Consider the following 18,190-nt stretch of genomic DNA (forward strand, 5'->3'; position numbering starts at 1 on the left):
TGCCTGAGAAAATCAGATCAGGAAGTTGCTTATTGTGTTGCTTGTTTACTCGCAGCACCCGTGTTACACTGAGAGGGCAGAGGACGCTGGATGGCTCCTAGCGATGCTGTTTCTAACATGCATTTTTTTGTGGTTTCCAAGTAATAACCTGTGACCTCACTGTCCTTAAGCTCAACTCTCCTTTCCTGCACACTGGCCCAAAGCGTCTCCTTTTCTTGGCACTGACCAACCGTGCCGTACCACTGGCCTGAGCTGTCAGGTGCAGCAGCTGCAATTATGTCATGTAGTATTTTCCTAGCGCCTTAAAGTATCAGTCCTTTGCAACCCTTGTTTTGCCTATTTCTAGTTTACATGCTGATTTTTGCAATAAGGAAAGCGATACATGTTGATAAATCCCTTTAACGTCTTTATTGTATTCTCATCAAGGAACCTGGAGTACTTTTAGGCAGTATGTTCATACTCCTGTTAGCACCAGGTGTTCAGTGGGACAGAGCCAGCCTATGAGGGGGAAACAAAACCCACCATCTCTTAAAAGCAGTGTTTTCTCCTTGCTATATCTTTGTTAAAGCCATCGCCCTGCACTAGGTGAGACGGGAACAGCAGGTGTGTTTGAGCATGTTCAGTGAGTTTCTGTTTTACGTTATACCTCACTGAATGTATGCGAGCAGTTTTGTTCAAGACATCCCTTTGACTTCCAATTGACATTGCAGGTGTACGCACAGGTCTCGTGATCCTATTCAAGCCCTTCCTGCCACAAGGTTAACATTTATAACAAAAAAATTGCTTCTTGGCCTGGCATCCCTTTTTCCTACATTATACCTCTATTCCATACTGCCTCTGTGACCCTGTGATTTGATTTCTCTCTTGCAATCATATGGGTTCCCTTGATTTTCTTCCTGAGCCAGTAGCTAGTTTCTGACAATCAAGATTCCTCTTCCTTCCTCCTCCTCCCCTCCCACCCCTGCAACACACATCCCTGTCAAAAATTGCCCAGTTGACTTTTCCTAAGCTCTGCTGCCTTGCTTCTCTGTCATAACTGCTCTATTGCGTCTGTTTGCCTTTTACAGTTTAGCTATTTTTAAGTTAAATGGAAGAGAGAATGCTTCCTCTGTCCAGTGGTGTATTTATAGGCTTTCTTGTGACTAATTTTAATCACTCTTCTCTCATCTTTTTCTCCTACCCGTCTCCTATCCCTTTAAAGAAGAAGTTGTATGGGGTTTATCATTTGGTTAAAGCCAACACAACTGTGTTAAAGCGCAAGCATGAGAATGAACGTTATTAATAAATAAAAATATTCCACAATCTGCTTCCCTTGAAATACAGCGAAAATGTTTAGGGACCAATTTTGTGCTTCTTAAAAGATCGCTGTGTGGTTTTTGAGAATTCATTTCCTGGAATTCTTTGCATGAAGTGTCTCTTGGAATTGAAGAGCTGTTATTTTGCTATATGTTTTAATCACTGCTAAAGTTGAATTTGCTGGAAAAATATAAAGCTTATTCCATGCAAGTGATACTGAATGACACGGAGCCTTCTGAAGTCAGTGAATACTGCGAGAGTGGGATGAAAGATTAGAAGAGGAAGGCTGGCATAAACAACTTGAAAGGCACGTTTATCTCTGAGAAGCGGGAAGCTTAAATTAGGGAGTGAGCAGACTAACGCCATCACTTGCAAAAGTAAGCCTGTTTAAAAAACAGAACATGTAGTCCAGCTTTCCTCTTTGCCTGCGAAGAAAATCTAGTGTGAAATGCAGAAAAGTTGTGTCTCGTGGAGGCTGTGAGGAATTCAAATGTTTCCCCTCCGCTCTGCCTCCACTTCTCTGCTGAGGATTGAAATGACATTAAAAGAACTGTATAAAAAACCCACGTTTTTATTCAGAGGCTTGTATTTTTCAGGGAAAAAGAGTATGTGAGAAGCCCTCTTCAGGAGAGGGGGAGAGCCTGCCAGGGTCGTGAGGAGGAGGGCATGGGGACAGGGAAGGTCAGGAGGCTGTTTCCTTCTGGTTTTGTCTTCCTTATGCCTAAACTCTTGTAATAGAATATTCAGCCAGAATTGGGAGGAGTAGCTCACGTGTTACTGTGCCTGACTGTGGGCTCTTAGGGATTCGGTGGCAGGTTAAACACAAAGCTTTTGTTTAAACGTGTCCCCAGATACCAGCTGGGACTGTTTGCAGTGAAGGACCCATCATCCTCTTCCCAGGTGACACCGAGGGAAAGACACCGTGGGTGTAGCCGCCCTTACGCTAAATCATGCGTCAGAGGTTGATGATAATTAAGTTGCACTCTAGTTCTGTGTTGCTATGTCAATGAGCCTCTCTAAATTTTAATCCATATTCCAGCCTGTCACAACCGTCTCGCTAAGGGCTGTGTATCTGTGTGATTCCAGTGGATCAACTCTCATGTTTTTCAAGGAACTTCTTGTGTTTTTTTAAAAAAAACAAACAAACAAACAAAAAAAACCAAACAAAACACTTGATCCATGATGTAGCTTTGTTACAGTCAGGTCCTTGGATAAATTAATTTGTAGTTTTGGACTCTTGGTGTTGATTGTCTGGAAATGCAGACGAGTTACTGGGTTGAAATAAGTAATAACAGGGTTTTCTGAAAGCAAGCCTGTTGCAGATGTAAAGAGAAAGGACAAAAGTGCAAGGGCGTATTCCTTCCCGAACCTTGCAGAAGAGTCCTCTTCTGGGTAAGTGAATGCCGTGGAGTTAGAATAAAAGAAAGCTAAATGAGAAAACTGTGTGGAAAATTACATTCTTAAAGAAAATGTCCAGCTGCAAAAATTAATCTCCCTAATCATACAGCTCTTAAGCACTTAATGGGAGGAAATACTTGCATGGGGAGGAATATTAAAACTCTGCCTTCCTTGGCTCGTGCTGGGATATGTGTCTTACAGGGAGCTCCCGTTTACAGCCACAGTGAAAGGTCAGAATCCTGCAAAGTTGATGGGGAATTCAGGCCGCATCCAGCAAAATGTGGTCCCTGTGGTGCCGATGGTTTTCCAACTACAACATGAAGGATTGTGGTGCTGGGTAATTTTTCTTTCAAGCTCCGACAGCTGAAGGAGACAGAGAGAAGCGCTTTCATCACTTGAATCCATGCTAATTAATATGATGCTGCCCTTCCTTCGTACATCTTATCTGAGAATCTCTGAGTGCCGTACACACTCTAATTAAGCTTCCCAGCACCTATCTGAGGTGCATGACTAATATTAACTGAAATTCTGTAGAAGGTGAGCGTGGGGATGCAATCCGTGCCTGACCTTTCCCATAATCACGTACTGAAAACACTGAGAACCAGCTGGGGTTTAGTGATTTCCCATCCCTCACCCAAACTCCTGGGAAGCATTCGAATGGGGTTCTCAAAATATCTCCAAGTGTGAGGTATGTTTTCCGTATACAAAGGCAGTGTGGATAGCCTTGAAACTCTAGGACAGTGTCTCTCCTTGAGCTGATGGGAACTATAAGCAATAAATGAGTACGCATTGATTTATCCTGTATTAGATCAGATACAAGATTCTCCTTTGCCTCCTGCATGGAAATTGCTGTAGCCTCAAGTGGAGTTTCAGTGTGTTCAGAGCAGAAAGTACAGCTCAAAGTGTTGTACGGGGAACAATATGGTATTGTGTGGCTGTTTTTCCCACACAAAGGATTATGGCAAGTGGAAGAAGTCATCTTTAAACTCTGGGTTTTTACAAGAAAGCAACTGCATCTGCTATTGAGGTAAAAATGAATTATTGTGTACGTGGAGAGGTGGGGGGGAGCAACTGCAACAGCGAAGTGCGATGTTTTCTAGAAGGATTGTTGGAAAATGAGAAGTTATAACTTTGAATGTTGAGCTTTCAGCTGAGCCTTTGCAATCTCGGTTTCTGCTGCCTGAAGAGTAAATTGTCGGGAGAACTAGAGCCAGCCTGGCGTGCTGGGTGGAAGGAGAATTGTTGACGCGTGTGTCCCCGTGCCTGGGGACTGCTATGAAGGCGCAGGTGACCCAAAGCGTGTGAAGAAAACGACATTTCAGTGTTGGTGAAGTTGGAGGGGCTGCCCAAGGTGTAACTGGTGAGGAATATGACTTTGGCCAAGGAAAGCAGTGACTGCCTCTGCGGCTGTTGGTTGTGCCTGTAGAACAGTGTGTGGTGGGGCCTCTCGCCGTGCCTTGCCTCTGCGCGTCCGCCCGGTTCCTTGATAAAACGTATGAAGAGGCTTCAGCAAAGCTGTTCTTTTTGTAATTTGCTGATGGAAACTCGTGATTCTCAACACAGAGTCTAATTACAGCGTTAATGCATGTTGTATAGAACAAAGTCAACTTTTTTCTTTTTTTTAAATCATTTACTAACCCACAGGTAGACATATGTTTTCAGGGGTGGCCCAGGATTGGGGGCAGTTAATGTTGTTCTTTTGAGACATATGAGCCACCTGGATTTTGATGTGTTCGGTGACCAATGCAACCTGAAGGGATACAGTTCTCTTCTCTGTTGGATCTGGTTCCAGAACATGTTTGTATCAGCAGTGAGAGAAAGTAAATCTGTCCGCGTATCCCACAGCTTCAGCTCATGTGGTCAATGCGTCCCTGCTCTCCAAACATCTCTTTTGCCTTCTTCCTACTGCTGCTTCCTGTCATGCCGCCCATGGATTAGAGAGATTTCCAGGTGTAAAACAAGTGTGCATTTTCGGATGGGCTGAGGGAGAGAACAGAGAATAAATTCCTGACCTTTGGGGAAATGCTGCAGCCACACAAACTCTTAGTAGCTGTGCTGCTTGAGGAACCACTTTCATTGCTGTGAAAGCATTCTGGCTTTGCTACCTTTGGAGGAAAACAGGAGTTTTAAATGTCAGCCAGCCAGTAGATTTAATAAATCCCTCAGGATCTGTAGGTTTTGATCCTTGTGTGAAAGCAAGGATTTCAGAGATGGTTCATTTGGACCTGGGCTCTAGTTATGAAATGCTGTAGCTATTTGGTGTGAAGAAGTAGGGGACGAGGGAACACGCAAACGCTTGCAATGGGCCTGGCAGATCCCGACATCTCTGACAGCCAGGCTCTTAAGCAGCCTTTTGGATTATCTGGTGGCTTTCTTGGATGCTATGCGGGATATTTTCTCGCGTTGTGGCTTCTAGTTCTACCGATTTTCCTTTAATTAGTTCCAGTAGCAGTGCTTCCGCTGCCGCGTTTAGAGGTGAAGCATGGCCAGAGCACAGGACTGGGATCTCGTTTTCGGGAGCAACGTAGTTCTCCTGTTGAAGCTGCTCCTCCTCCTACCTGGCGTAAGTTCGTTAATGTCACTGTGGTTAACACGTCTCGTCTGTAAAGCACAGATTACACCTTTTGTGGAAATGGACAGGTAGGCTTCATTATTTTGTTATGAAGAGGTGCTGTTTTGCATTGCTGTGCATGATTTGTTTTTCTTAGTATGCACCTGCTTAAAATTCATATAAGAGGAATTTTTTCTGAACCACAAGTGGTAGCTCAGTGCTGGATTGTTGTTTATGCCGCTGAAATTCTCGTTTCTCCAATGTAACAGCCTTGCACTTTGCAACTTCTGCCAGTGCTTCTCTAATCCTTTCCTGGCCTAGATGACTTGTAATGAATGTTTTAAGCAAGCAAAGCGAAGCAAAACTGCCTCCAAAATGAGCGAGGGGTGAAAATCTTGGAAAGGGAAATGAAGACCCAAAACGTAAGGAGATTATTGTTTTTTTCCTTCAGTACAATTCGTTTCCCTGGGTGATGAGCTCCATAAACTCAGAGGAAGGAGGTAAATGCTGCTTTTTAGGAGATATTGGGTAGCTTTTGATATGATGTTAGAAATAGTGGAAAATGTGTTTCTGCTCTTAAATTTCAAATGCATCATCCTCTGGAATCTCATTTATCCTGAGAATTTGGGTCTTAAGGCAGGACCGAGCGCCTCGGCTGTGCTTAAATACTTGCCATACTGAGAGGGTAGAGCTGGTACCTTTGATTCAAGAGAAACAGCACTGTGTTGTCCAGAACTCACAAAAGCATTTCTATCGAGACATTCTCAACGTGACTTTGTAAATGTGGTACCTATAGAAGAAAAACGATGAGCGGAGTAAAGTACCAGGAGGTACTGCGGGCTGCAGTTATCTTGCATGGTTTTTTTTAAGCCTGCCTTGTTTTCTTAGCCCTGCAGGAGATCGGTTTGCACAATGCACACACTGTGTGTTTCACAGTAGGATGCTTTGTCAAACAGAATCTCTGCACTGTTGACTCTTTCACGCAGTAAAAAAAAAAAAAAAAAAAAAAATCGTAGTGATTTCGTCTTGAATGCCCCATGCTGTTCCAATCTGAGCAAGTAAAAGCGTATACAAGGTAAAGAAGACTTGGGTTAGTGTTCCATTATCCTGGAGTCAAATGGTTCTTTCTCCTTTGTCATCTCCCGGAGCACTAGCGATGGGTATCATCTTTTCATGCATGCTCAATGTAAATTAGGAAGGATGCTGCAGAGCAGGGCAAGGAGTCTGGAAGCTTCTTCTCACTCCTTTTGGGAAGACAGGAGTAATGACCTTGATGCTTTGAGGGAGGGAGCCCGACCCTTTCGCGTGTCTCTTCTCTAGTACACAGCCTGCATCTCTTTTGGTGTGGGAGCAGAAGAAGGGGGCTAGGCTAAGTGTTTTCTCTCCAGGCTGATTGCTTTAGTTGGAAGATGCAGGGGTAAGGGCACGTGCCGTGGCATTGGAGGGCTCCACTTTGCAAACAGGTGGTCCTGGAATGATAAAAGATATTAAGGAGTTTGAAAGTGTTCAAGCTGCAATTTTAAATCAACAACTTTCCAGCTCTAACCGGTCACTCCTCAGCCACCGCAGCTGACTTGGGAACATTTGGCTCAGGAAGCGGAACAACAGTTGGAAACAAATAGCGATTAGTTTTTTCATGGCTTCCCAGGGAACGCATCAGTTTGTTCGTTTTCCCCCTCATTTTTGTGATTCCTGTGGATTTTTAAGGCACTGTAGATGCAGGATGTTCAGTTTAGCCAAGCTTGCTTACTGGCAGATTAAAATGAGCAAAGGCTGAGCACGCTGAGTTCACTCATCATAACCAATATGATGCTTCTCAGAACTTCCTTTGCCCTTGGTATCTTCACCGAGGAATCCTGCCTGCTGCCGTCAGCCCCCCTGCGTTGAAATCCCATTTTACCCATTTGAATGCTGTAAGAAGTGCTGTATAAACTAAACAGGAGCATCTGTGAAGTGGTTAGAGTTGTTGTTGATTGCCTTTTCCTTATTGCCTTCAGGGGATTTAAGCTTGAATTTGCTGGAAGTAGAATTTATGAGCCAGAACGCTCCATTTCTGATCCTTAAGCTGGGAAAAGTGCGGTGAATTTGATGGGTCTTTCTCTTGCCTCCAATGTCTCTGGCTTTTGATCTGGACCTTGCAGGGCTCTCCCCGTGTCTTTAGCGTAATTGCTTTTTGCATGTTGCGAAGATGCCTGATTTTCACATGGCTGCTTTCTTTATGGAGAGCCGTAGGAGCAGCTTTAGGATTTCATCCGTCTGCTTCCAGCGCACGGTTTAGCGGGAGGCTGGTGCACCTGTACTGCCCGTCCTTCCGTCTGGGAGAGAGGGAGGCAGAAAAGGTGCGTTTGTGTTGATCCACCGCAGCACTGCGTGGCTGATGGCAGATCCTGAGGATGACAGGAGGAGACTGCTGTGATTTGAATCATAGCGTGGGGGTTTGAAGCTTGTATCCAGTGCTGGTTTTATAATCACAATCTGGCGGTGTCTGTTTGGAACACAAGGCTTTTCTTTTCCTGCTTACGTGGGGGAATAAAATTTCATAGAATCGTAGAATTTAGGATATATCTCTCTGTGCAGCCATGTTAAACCCTCTGATTATGTGAGGCTGGACACCTGAGCTACTCTCTTGTGTTTCCTATATGACTGCCTAGCACACGTCTGTGTGGGTATATTGTCATCTGGGAATATCTGATCATCTGTATTTTATTCCAACTGTAACTGTTTTTCTGAGAACACTTTCACTATCCTCAACGGGTTTGGGCAAGTTTATTGTACAAAAGTAATGTAGCCTGGTAAAGGATTTCACTAGAACGCACAAATATGTTCCTCCTCTTCGTTAACTAAATGAAGAAATGCCTGTAGAATTAAGACTAAGTGATCAATCCTGCAAGCGGGAGCACTGAAAGCTCCCCAGGGTCAAATTGTACTGGTGAGCTGGCGATGTCATTTACAGTATAATCAGGCGGGAGGAGGAAGGAAGGGATGCCATCCTCTACAGCTTGGGCTTTTCCAGCTGCTGGCTGGGGGCGTGGGGCTCCAAAAGAAGAATCTAAGGGCAGAGGTTTTCACTAGTACAATATTTCCACGGTCTGTCCCCTTTTTCCCGTGGCACTGTCACCCTGGCTGGAGGGGATCCATGCCTGGTGAGAGGCACAAGAGCCGTGGTGTAAGCCGTCTTGGAAATGCAATGTTCCTACACCACCAACCAGTAACGTCCAGGTGGTTATTTAGTTAGTTGGTAGTGGTGAGTCACTGCAGAAATAGAATGTTGCTGTTTGTTGCCCAGTTGCTTGTTTTTCATGGCGCAGAGAGGAACATCGTTTCTCCGGGGTGCTGAGCAGAGCAGCGGTACTGGAAATGCGACTGAAGAGAGGAATGCTTGCTGAGACTGGGTTGCTCTGTGGCTTTGCCTCGCTACCTGCAAGTAGTATGAAATGTTCTGCTTTTTCTGAACTGCTGGCAGGTGCAAGCAATGACTGTTTTGGTCCTGCTGTATTAAGTAAATGCTCACAAGCAACTTACCAAAGAGAATCTTGGCATCAGAGGCAATGGGGAAGTGACCGAGGCAAAGCCCCTTCCTTTCGAATACAAGGCTGGTGGCAGGACCTTGTCTCTAGTGGTTGCAAGGGGGGAAAAAACTCCAAAACATTAAAATTATTCATATACTTTGAGAGAGCACAAATGCGTACAAACCGAGAATGCTACTGGAAGCTTTAAAGCTGGTGGAGAGGCAGCAAAAAGTCACACTACAGCCATGCCTGTGCTGGCTAACGCGAACGCAGCTGCACTGCTACATAGCAAATGAAGAAACAGAAGCTGGGAGTGAAGGAAAATCACAAAGAGACATGCAGCCAGCAGAGTTAAAGGTGTTCTAAAGGACTTGAGAAGTAAGAAGATATGTTAAGTGATACCAGCCTATTAGGAATTCAAGGTTGAACACTGGTCAGTAACGCTACTGAGAAGCCCAAGAAACACTGTATGTATTCTGTATTTGTTGAAAAGCCAGGTGCCCTGGTCATCATATGATCTAGTCTTTCATTCCCACAGTAAATAAAGTAGAGATTAAACAGTTGATTCTAAAGCTAGGCATTTAAAGATCAGCAGAGGACTCTTTCTTCTTCCTTAAGGCTACAGCTGTAGTAGTCTGAATATTGCTGTAATAGTGACTTTCTCTCCAGCCCCGAAAGATATTTTGCACCAGGTGGGAGGTGGCAGGCCAGCCAGCCAAACAAGGTTTCCAGGCGAAATAATGGGAAACCAGCGGTAGCTCTTCTAAAATCTCGATTTAAAGGACACTTTTTCGTGTCAATCAGTGTGGATTTATGAAAAAGTGAATGTCATATGAACCTGAAGTCATGCATTGACTTCCTTTGTGAGGTTACAAGATAGACTGACAGTGTTTTGAGAAGATATTTGTTTTGGCACCCTCGCGGCATTTTGATTGAGGAAATGAACAATACAAATCAACACCGTGTCGCTAATGGCTCTGTGAACTGGCTGATGGACAGGTCTCAAAATCCAACTGGTTATTGGGACTGGTTAGTGAATAGGTACGTTATTAGCAGAGACTGTCACAGGGGTTAGATTTTTGTCCCTGTGCCAACTGCAACATTTCTTTCTGATCTGGAAGTGCGGGGAAAAAAAGAAAGACGCAATAGGAGATAGGAGATGCCGCATAGTAAGAGTGAGGAGGGGAGCTTAATGATTAGAACTATTTACTAAGATGGATGCAGGCAAGCCGTGTGCGTATTGCTATGGCCAACCGCAGGGTCGCGCGTCTGCAAGGGTGGGGAGGGCTGCGTGCTCGACGTGCGTCCCCTGCTCCAGCTCATCCAAGGTCCAGGAGACTTGAAGGTAAATTCAGCGCCCCTGGGAGGGGGCTGCAGTAACCGAGGAACAGTGGAATTGTGTCTGTTGGTTGAAGCTGGGGAAATTTAGAGGAGGAATAAGGCGGTGTGGTTAATGTTTGGAATCACTTTGTAAGAGTTGGAGAGGGTTCTGCAGTGCTGGAAGGCTTTTGAAGTCAAAATTGTTCATTTTCTGAAGATGTGGTTCTGCATGAGGACTGTAGGACTGGAAGTAAGGCCCAGTTGAGGGAAGGCCCTCTGGCAGCTGGTTTGCAGATGTCAGACTAATGGTTTAACTCCTTCCTTCCTCTCCAGCCGTTACATGTAACCTCTTTGGTTCCTGCCACCAGTGGTTTCCACCAAATGTGCAGAAGTCGGTTTTTTTCTTAATGGAGAGCAGTTACGCAGCACTAGAGGCTGAGGTTTTCCTCATTCCTTTACACGCATCTTCCTCTGAAGCTTCTCTTTCCTGGCTGAGACACAAAGACGAGGCAGAGGAGATGTGGCAGTGTTGTATTTCAAAAGAACCGGCACGGCGGAGTCTTGTTCTAACACCACAAAACACAATTAACAGACCTCTCGCTACTGTACCGTTATAAATAACTTCCCTTGGACTCAGCCTGTCCTGGCAAGACATTAGAGTTTTGCCACGCTGTTGTTATTTAACTTATCTCATTTTCTCGCTACCCTTCTCTTTTTAGGGCAGAAAGGTCAGTATGGCATATACCTTATTGCTGCCTACTCCACTCTAGTCCTGCTCCAGCGCTGGGTAGCCATCCGGGAGGTTTTGTTGCCCAAACTAATACTGGTTTCTCACATAAGGGAAGCGCTTCCCCTCTGCTTCCTACCGCTAACTTTGCAACTTCCCCGGAGAGCTGCTGGTGGCTGGAACTGGCAGTCGGACCTGGCAGCACGCTGCTTTCGTTAAAAAGGCCAGATTGCAGCTTAATCAAACATCTTTCCAAACTGCAGCAGGAAAATCCAAAGGCTCTGCTTTGGAGAATTGAAATGAGGAACGTGCTCTTAAAATGCTGACATTGTGTTGCTACAGACTCTAAAGCAGATCTTTAACATGTTCAAACCATGAGGCACTGGTTTCCCATTTTGGAACAAAAAGAGGAAATGCCCTCATGTAACAGGATGTGTTAAAGAAATGCTATATCTGAGGGATTCTGATATTGTCTCTTTCCCTTTCTGTTACTTCCTCAAAATTTATGAATTATAAATGTGTGTGTATTTCATGTCTGGCCTCTCTTATGAGCTATAGCCCTAGGCAGAGCTTGTCCCTTTTTTTTTTTTTTTTGGTTGGGTTCAGCAAAAACTTTATTTCCAATTGTTTTTTCCATTCAAAATGAGTTGTTTAATATAGCCCCTCAATGGCTCGGCTGTTTAATTCCACTTACAGAATTATTTTATCTCTGTGTCTGTAAAGCCTTTGTTGCTGTGGTGTGATCAGACCAACAAGATTATAGAGTTTATTAGTTGCTAAGAGGATGGGTAATGCGAGGTTGTAGATGATCCTTCTGTTGTGGCTTTGACTTCTGCTTTTTGTGGTATGGAGGTTCATTTGTTAAGATCATAAATAAAGGATATGAAACTGGCAGCAATTTGGCTTAACACACCAGCGAGATTCTTTCTTATATTTTCCTAGCACAACCTTTCCTTTTATGTGAGTTTTATGCTTTGGTTTTGACTCTGCAGCTATGTGAAGAAGCAGGTACTCGGGTGTTATGCGGTCTCAGATTGCGGGAGCACCTGGTTCCGGCTCTCCTCATGTTATTTCATGGACTTTCTCATGCAGGAGGATTTAGCCACACGTCTGTCAGAATGCAGCTTTGTGGAAGAGGGCTTAGGCATGCGGTGTTTGCATGAGCTGCTGGAAGGCGAGGCAGCCGAGGAGCAAGAGCTGGTGGGGTGGGTAAGGTTATTCTTGCGGGATGCAGCTCTGAATTGAGGAGTGATCCTCCTCCGTTTCTCTACTGACCGCTGCAGTGGCTTTTGAGCTGTGTGGTCTGGTGTATTGGTGAGCCATGGGAGGCTTTAAGGGGTCAGGGCGAAGTGGCCTCTCTGAGGGTGACAAGGCATCCATCGGTTCGTCTTCAGCCACTGAAGCCTCTTGCTAACCTAACTGTGGATCCCAGCATCACAAAGGGGAGGGATCTGTCCCTCCGCCTCTTGCTGCTACATACCCAGGAGTGAAAATTGTCCAGCAATCAAACATTTTCTGGTCAAAACATCGCATGTAACATTGCAAAAGAAAAAAACCCAAGTCACGGAGTGACTGAAGGTTGAGATCAAAGGACAGCAGATGCCCTGAAGAGATGAGGCAGTAAACTGTGCAGGTGAGGGTCTCCAACCAGTCAGTCTTCGTTGGTAGATTATTCTCATCCTTATTTTCTTAGAAGCCTTTTACTATTTATTTTTTTTTCTTCTTCTTCCTTACAAATGTCTCTTTTTGTTCCCAGCAGGGTGGTGCAGGAAGTAAATGTCCAAGTGAATCATGATATCTTGTCCCCCATTTTTGGACGGTTAGCGAGCCGCGGAGCAAATGGTTAACTAAATACTGGCTCTGACCCACTCAGGGTAAAAGCTAGCTGGAGCCACGGCTTCTGCTGAGACAAAACAATCTCCTACCATGCTCTAGCTCTTCTGTCGTTGTGCTTAGCTTGTGCATCAGGGTTTTTACATGTGTGCAGTGCAGATGTTAGCAAGGATACAGTGGTCCTCTAATTAAACAATGCAGGGCTAAAGTTGTCTTCAATATAAGAAAATAGGCAGCACAATTGATAAGAGGCAATAATATATAAAAAGTGGCTTACCATGCTGAGGGACATCTGCTCCTCCTTCATGTGGATTCAGCTCCCTGTAGCGTGGTGGATGATAGCATGAAGAGAGCTCGTGTTGATGCTGTAGGAACTCACTGGGTTCTCGAAAAAAGGCGAGGACGGCAGACTTCACTCGCCTCGTACTGCTAACAGGAAGTGGCAACATCCATATTTTTTAAAAAACTTTTCTGTGTTAAATAGGAAGCTGCAGTGACTTCATTTGTTGAGCTTCACAGCAAGCGAGTGCTGTGAGAATACAGTAAGACAAAGAGCCCTGAGGCCTTTGCATATGTTTCTGCTGTGCTGTCTCTAAGGAAGAGCATGACTCAGTTACGCTGACTTGAAATATTCAGAAGTATATGATTTCTCTTGCAACAGAAGGGCTTGGCTCTGCACTCTGTTGGAGATGCCCTGTTTTTCCTAGGCAACAAACTGATAGTAAATTGTTGAGACTTCCTCACGGCTGTTAAATTCCTTCCCATAACATCCCCTGAAAACAAGATGGGGCTTAGGATCTGCAAAGATCAGTCCTGCGATGCTCCTGTTGGCACGGCGCTGAACTGGCAGTCAAGCACTAAAGGCAGTGATTTCGCTGTCTGTTTCTCTCACCTCTGAGATGTGTGGCCAAGTGCCAAACCAGCTGTGCTTTCCAGGCGGCTTCCAGCTTTTTGTCTCCCGGGTAGGTGAGTCTGGCCTTGAAGATACAAATGCACGCATGTTCATGCCTCAGCACTTGCAAAGAAAGGGAACAGTTTCTTATCAACCGCACTGGAGCGGGGAGAGAAGATAAATCCTCTGGAGGTGAAACTACATGGCATATAAGCACTTGGAAGGGAAAACGCCATTGTTGGTGCTGGTACAACTGCAACACGCTTGACTAAAATCTTGGCTTTGGGACTGAAGGTGCCTGTGCAGCTTGTGTTGGGGAAGGGTAGGCTTCTACTTCCTTTCCATGTTTTTTCATGGATTTGCATCTTCTGTAGTGGGTGCTCCATGTGGTTTAGCCAATGAGGGCTTTCCAGGAGAGAGGAGTGCTTCTGGTTGTTTTTGATAGATAAACGCGGTCCTCCTCCTGCGACCTCGTTCATCCTCACCGCAGTCTCAGGGAGCGGAGTTGCCGGAGGAGCTGGCAACTTTAGCCAAGCTGGGGATCCTGCACTGGGACAGGTCTTGTACGTGAGGTCAAGAGGTCCAGGAACCCCAAGAGCATCTTTGATCCTGCTGGGATCTACCTTCGTCCATGGGCTCATGTTCAGTGTTGCTGGATGCCTGGTTGAGTTGCTTTTAAACTGAAAGCTTGAGCTCTGTGACTGAGTTTGGGTAATCAGGTACAAATTCAGTCAAGCTGGACGGTGTAAGAAACAGAGGTGGTGTGGCAGGGAAGAATGCAAAGCCTGAAAAGAAATGGCTCTGGTGAGAGGGTGCAGCAGTCGCTGTGAACGAGGGACTGCAGGTGAGTGAATCACAGGCTGCCTCGGGCCCTTTTCCCTGCTCGCGAAGGGGCTGGAGCCTGCCAGTGAGACGCTTGTGCTGGTAAGGTCAGGCTGCACGTCTGCGTGGAGGCTGGCAGCAAACTTGTAAAGTGTTTGCTCGACTCCAGGAAATCACATTTGCCTTGGACTGCCCGCACTCCTGGAAGCATGTCCAGCTCCAATAGAAAAAGACACCGCTCCAGTGAAAAAACAGAGCCGGCAAGCGTGTTCCTAACACAAGGTTCGTGCCTCTTTCCGAAGAAGGAATAACAACTACAAGGGTAGGGGTAAATGCAAGACAGCAGTTCTTACAAACAAGGTTGCAAGAAGGAAAAGACGGACAAAGTTATTACCAGATTAAATTTAATTAAGAAGGAATCTGCTGGTTAACTGACAATTTGGCCTTCTCTTTCCCTGTCCTCCTCCTCTTCTGTGGCCTGGTGGCTGGTGCACTGCGGAGTGTTTTATCAGCTGGCATGTCTCCGGTTGTCCGAGACGGTTACTGGAGCTGCCCGGAGCGTGTGCCCTGGGCAACTTGACCGTTCCTGACTGCGGGAGCTCATGCCTTGCTTACTTTTCTCTCTTGCTGTTCTATTGGTGCTTCCACTTGCGGAACCTTGTAAGGCAACGTGAATGAAGATGCGTCTTGTCTCCGAAGTCACATGTTCTTGGTGTTTCTTTTTTCACTTATCAAGAGAAATATTCATTGCACATGCAACTCATTAGAGGAGTAAATTACATATCGCTGTCTTATTATTGACTACACATGTGATATGTAAACAGGAGGAATAACAGATTTAGCTCTCTGAGAGTATTTTTGCTGAATTACGTCACTTGCCCTGCCTCCAACATGGTTTGCGGAGTTCTGTCATCACAATTATCCTTGCTAAAATAGTATCATCTGGATAGGATGGCAACTACCAGCTCCATCAAGACCTTCCTCAACCTTTTAGGAGAAAGCCCTGGTAAGGCCGGTAAAAGCACGTGGCTTTGGAGTCGGGCGAGGAGATAATTAGAGGCATCTCAGTCTGTTCCAGTGTAACACCATAAAAAGTGTACGCTATCTAGAAAGCAGAACATCTGGCAAACAGGCTAGTGAGAGCCAGACTGGGGGAGCTCTGAGGCAAATGTAAGAGCTACCCTGTGGAGTTTGTTTGTAACTCTTTGAATTTGCAGGAGGTTACTAGTTTGTTGGATTTTTTAAAAATTACTATTCTTTATTCATACAAATGCAGACACCAAAGATCAAACAGTGAAAGTCCAAACTGACTTCAGTTTGACATAAAATAGCCTGGCTGGGAAGGGTGATTTAACCCTGGTTCCTGTGGATGTTTTCTATCCCTTATTCTCCTCTCGGCTCTGCCCTCGAGATGCCCCGTGGTCGCGTGAGCTCCTCCAAATGAGAGGAGTTTGTTTGCTCTCTCAGCCAATGCAGAGTTTTTCCTTCCCCTAAGCAGGGAATTTGTTTTGCAAAGGGAGCGGTTTGGGCTCTGGAAAGTTTATGCTCCTTCTCTTTCTCTCTTTTTTTTTTTGTTTTTTTTTTTTTGGTTTTTTTTGTTTTTGTTTTTTATTGTAATGATGACATATGGAAACTATTTACACAGGAGCATGCTCTGCTGCACTGAATGGAAATGTTGGAGTCCCGGCAGTATCGTTCCGGATGCCTTGTGTAAGCAGCCAGCTGGTTTTGCTTTTTCTTTTTTTTTTTTTTTTCTCTTTTCTTTTTTTTCCTCCCCTCCCTCTCTCCCTTTCCAGGGAAAGTCTGGGATAAGTTACACAAATGTGGAAGGAAGCTTTGCCATCTGTGAACAGCTCAGTTCGTTTACTTTGTCATGCTCCTCGTACTGCCAACTTCACAAATATCTGTTTTCTCTTTTTTTGCTGGGGGGTGGAGGAAGACTCCTTGCTGTGACTAGTCAGCACTTTGACTCTTTTCCCATTAGTTGTTCATGTTCGCTGGTGAGCAAATTCTGTACATGCCAAAATAAGAGAGCATGGCACATGAAGCCTTGCTTTACCGCCACGCTCGTACTTAAAAGCTCTTTGTCCCGCAGCTAAGCCTTCCGACAGCTTGCACTTAGAAACATCCTGCCGCTAAGACAGCGATAGGGAAACGATTTAACTGAAGTGTGAGCCACCTTCCTCAGAGGGGAGGGGAGAAAACATTTAGTTCTGCAGAGAGCAGAGGAAAATGTTTTGTGCGTAGCTTTCCCTTGAGGAAGCTGCGAAGTTGAGGATCGGCTTTCGGAGGGGAGGGAGGGAGGAACTTCAGATCGGACTTGTCTCCCTCTCCCCGACTCCGAACACGAGCGTGGCCGCTTCCCGAGGCGGCGGCTGCCATGCGGTGGAGAGAGCCGCCTGCCATCTACTTCGAGGATTACGGGAATCCTGTGGAGAGATCCTCCTATCTCATTGAGCTCCATACGAATGGTAAATGCCGTCGGGGATGTTCTGCAGCACGAGCTGAGCGGAGCGGAGGTTGCATTAGTCTGTGTCATTGTTATCATGGGAGCAGCTGAGGAAATTAGCTAGCTGGAGGGCTGCCAAACAAACAGTCAGAGGGTTGCTTTTCAAATTTATTATTATTTTTATTATTATTTATTACCCAGATGATGCTGTTGCCTCAGGGATGCTAGATCAACCTTCTGGTACCTGATGGGGAAGGAGCTGATCCACAAAATGCAGCTCTGCACCGGCACGCTTCACTGGTACATTTTCTGTTGTCTGTGCCTAGAAAGATGATGACTGGTGCAGACAGGAGGAAAATATCTTGGTTTCTAGAGTTATTTTTTCGTTTCTGATTTGCATCTTTGAGTGCTGTTTTGTATTGGCAACCCTGGTCTCACTGGGACATCTCTTCTGTTTCAGCTGTGAGTCCTCTGTGTGAAATCGTAGAATAGTTTGAGTTGGAAGGGACCTTTAAAGGTCATCTGGTCCAACTCTCCCCGGCAATGAGCAGGGACATCCGCAACTCCATCAGGTTGCTCAGAGCCACCTGAGAAATACAGAGAAGAGGTCCGGGGTTTTTACTGAGGTGTAGCTTTTCCTAGTGTTGATCCTTTTCGAAGAGAGGTTGGTCTTTGCGGAAGAGCTACTTCAGGGTCGAAGGTAGTTTTGGCATCTTCCAGTAGGGTACAGCGCTTTGGTGTTTCGTTTAATGTTACAAACCTTTGCTGATTTGACAACGGTTTGTTTTGATGTTCTTAAATTTAATATATACTGTAATGCTCCAATAACACGGTGATATTGTAAGCAACCTGCTTAATACGTCCCGCTTCGCCAAAAGAGCTGGTGCAGCCGAGGTGTTGATTCTGCGCTTTTTCAATATCCCCCGAACTGTGTGAGGCGAATCGCACTCGGATTTTCTCTGAGTGCTTGCTGTGTTTTGAAGGTGAGTTCTGGAAGGGCCTGAAACTCCGGCCCCTGTTAGCGCCTTCGCAGTCGTGGCTGATTTGAGCAAGGCATCCTGCAGCCTGGCCCCAGGCAACAGATAATGAAGGAGCTTGGTGGGGGGGCGTTATTTTTCGTCTGGCAGCAAACAATCTGTTAGGATGGGAATGAGGGCTGGAAAATACCTGTCTTCTGGACAGTAAAGGCCTTCAGCAGTGAGCCCAGGTTCTGAGGGAGATGTGCTCCTTCTGCAACTCTGTTAAGCATTAAACGCAAAGAGGTTTTTGCTGCCAGGCTGCGGTTTGAGGGAGTCTGTCTCTTTGAAAACACAGTAAAAGCTTTGTAAATAATAACATTTAAGAACTTCTTGGTGCTTACAATGTAAAGCTGCTGATTTTTGCATGTTGCTGT

General features: G+C 45.4%; 1 protein-coding gene and 1 long non-coding RNA gene across 7 annotated transcripts in view; one reads left to right on the plus strand and one right to left on the minus strand.

The window, feature by feature from the left end:
- TPCN1 (two pore segment channel 1) overlaps nt 1–18,190 on the plus strand; it is a 46,650-nt gene that overhangs the window by 1,357 nt on the left and 27,103 nt on the right. Inside the window, exon 2 of one of the 6 annotated variants that reach the window (XM_054219639.1) lies at nt 15,994–16,058. The exons of 4 other annotated variants lie outside the window; for them this stretch is intronic. In XM_054219639.1, the coding sequence (XP_054075614.1) occupies nt 15,998–16,058 (61 nt within the window). In that variant the 5' untranslated portion in view covers nt 15,994–15,997. Of the gene's footprint in view, nt 1–15,993; nt 16,059–16,569; nt 16,820–18,190 lie in introns of those variants that run through there. One more of the 6 variants, XM_054219638.1, reaches the window with a different exon arrangement.
- Nucleotides 436–13,046, minus strand: LOC128917075 (uncharacterized). The gene is made up of 3 exons (XR_008469162.1): nt 12,912–13,046; nt 8,768–8,858; nt 436–8,663 (listed from the first exon to the last, which is right to left on the minus strand). It is a non-coding gene; the product is annotated as an uncharacterized LOC128917075 (long non-coding RNA).

This window comes from Rissa tridactyla, chromosome 13, assembly GCF_028500815.1.
Source record: "Rissa tridactyla isolate bRisTri1 chromosome 13, bRisTri1.patW.cur.20221130, whole genome shotgun sequence".
In the NCBI taxonomy this organism is placed as follows: Eukaryota; Metazoa; Chordata; class Aves; order Charadriiformes; family Laridae; genus Rissa; species Rissa tridactyla.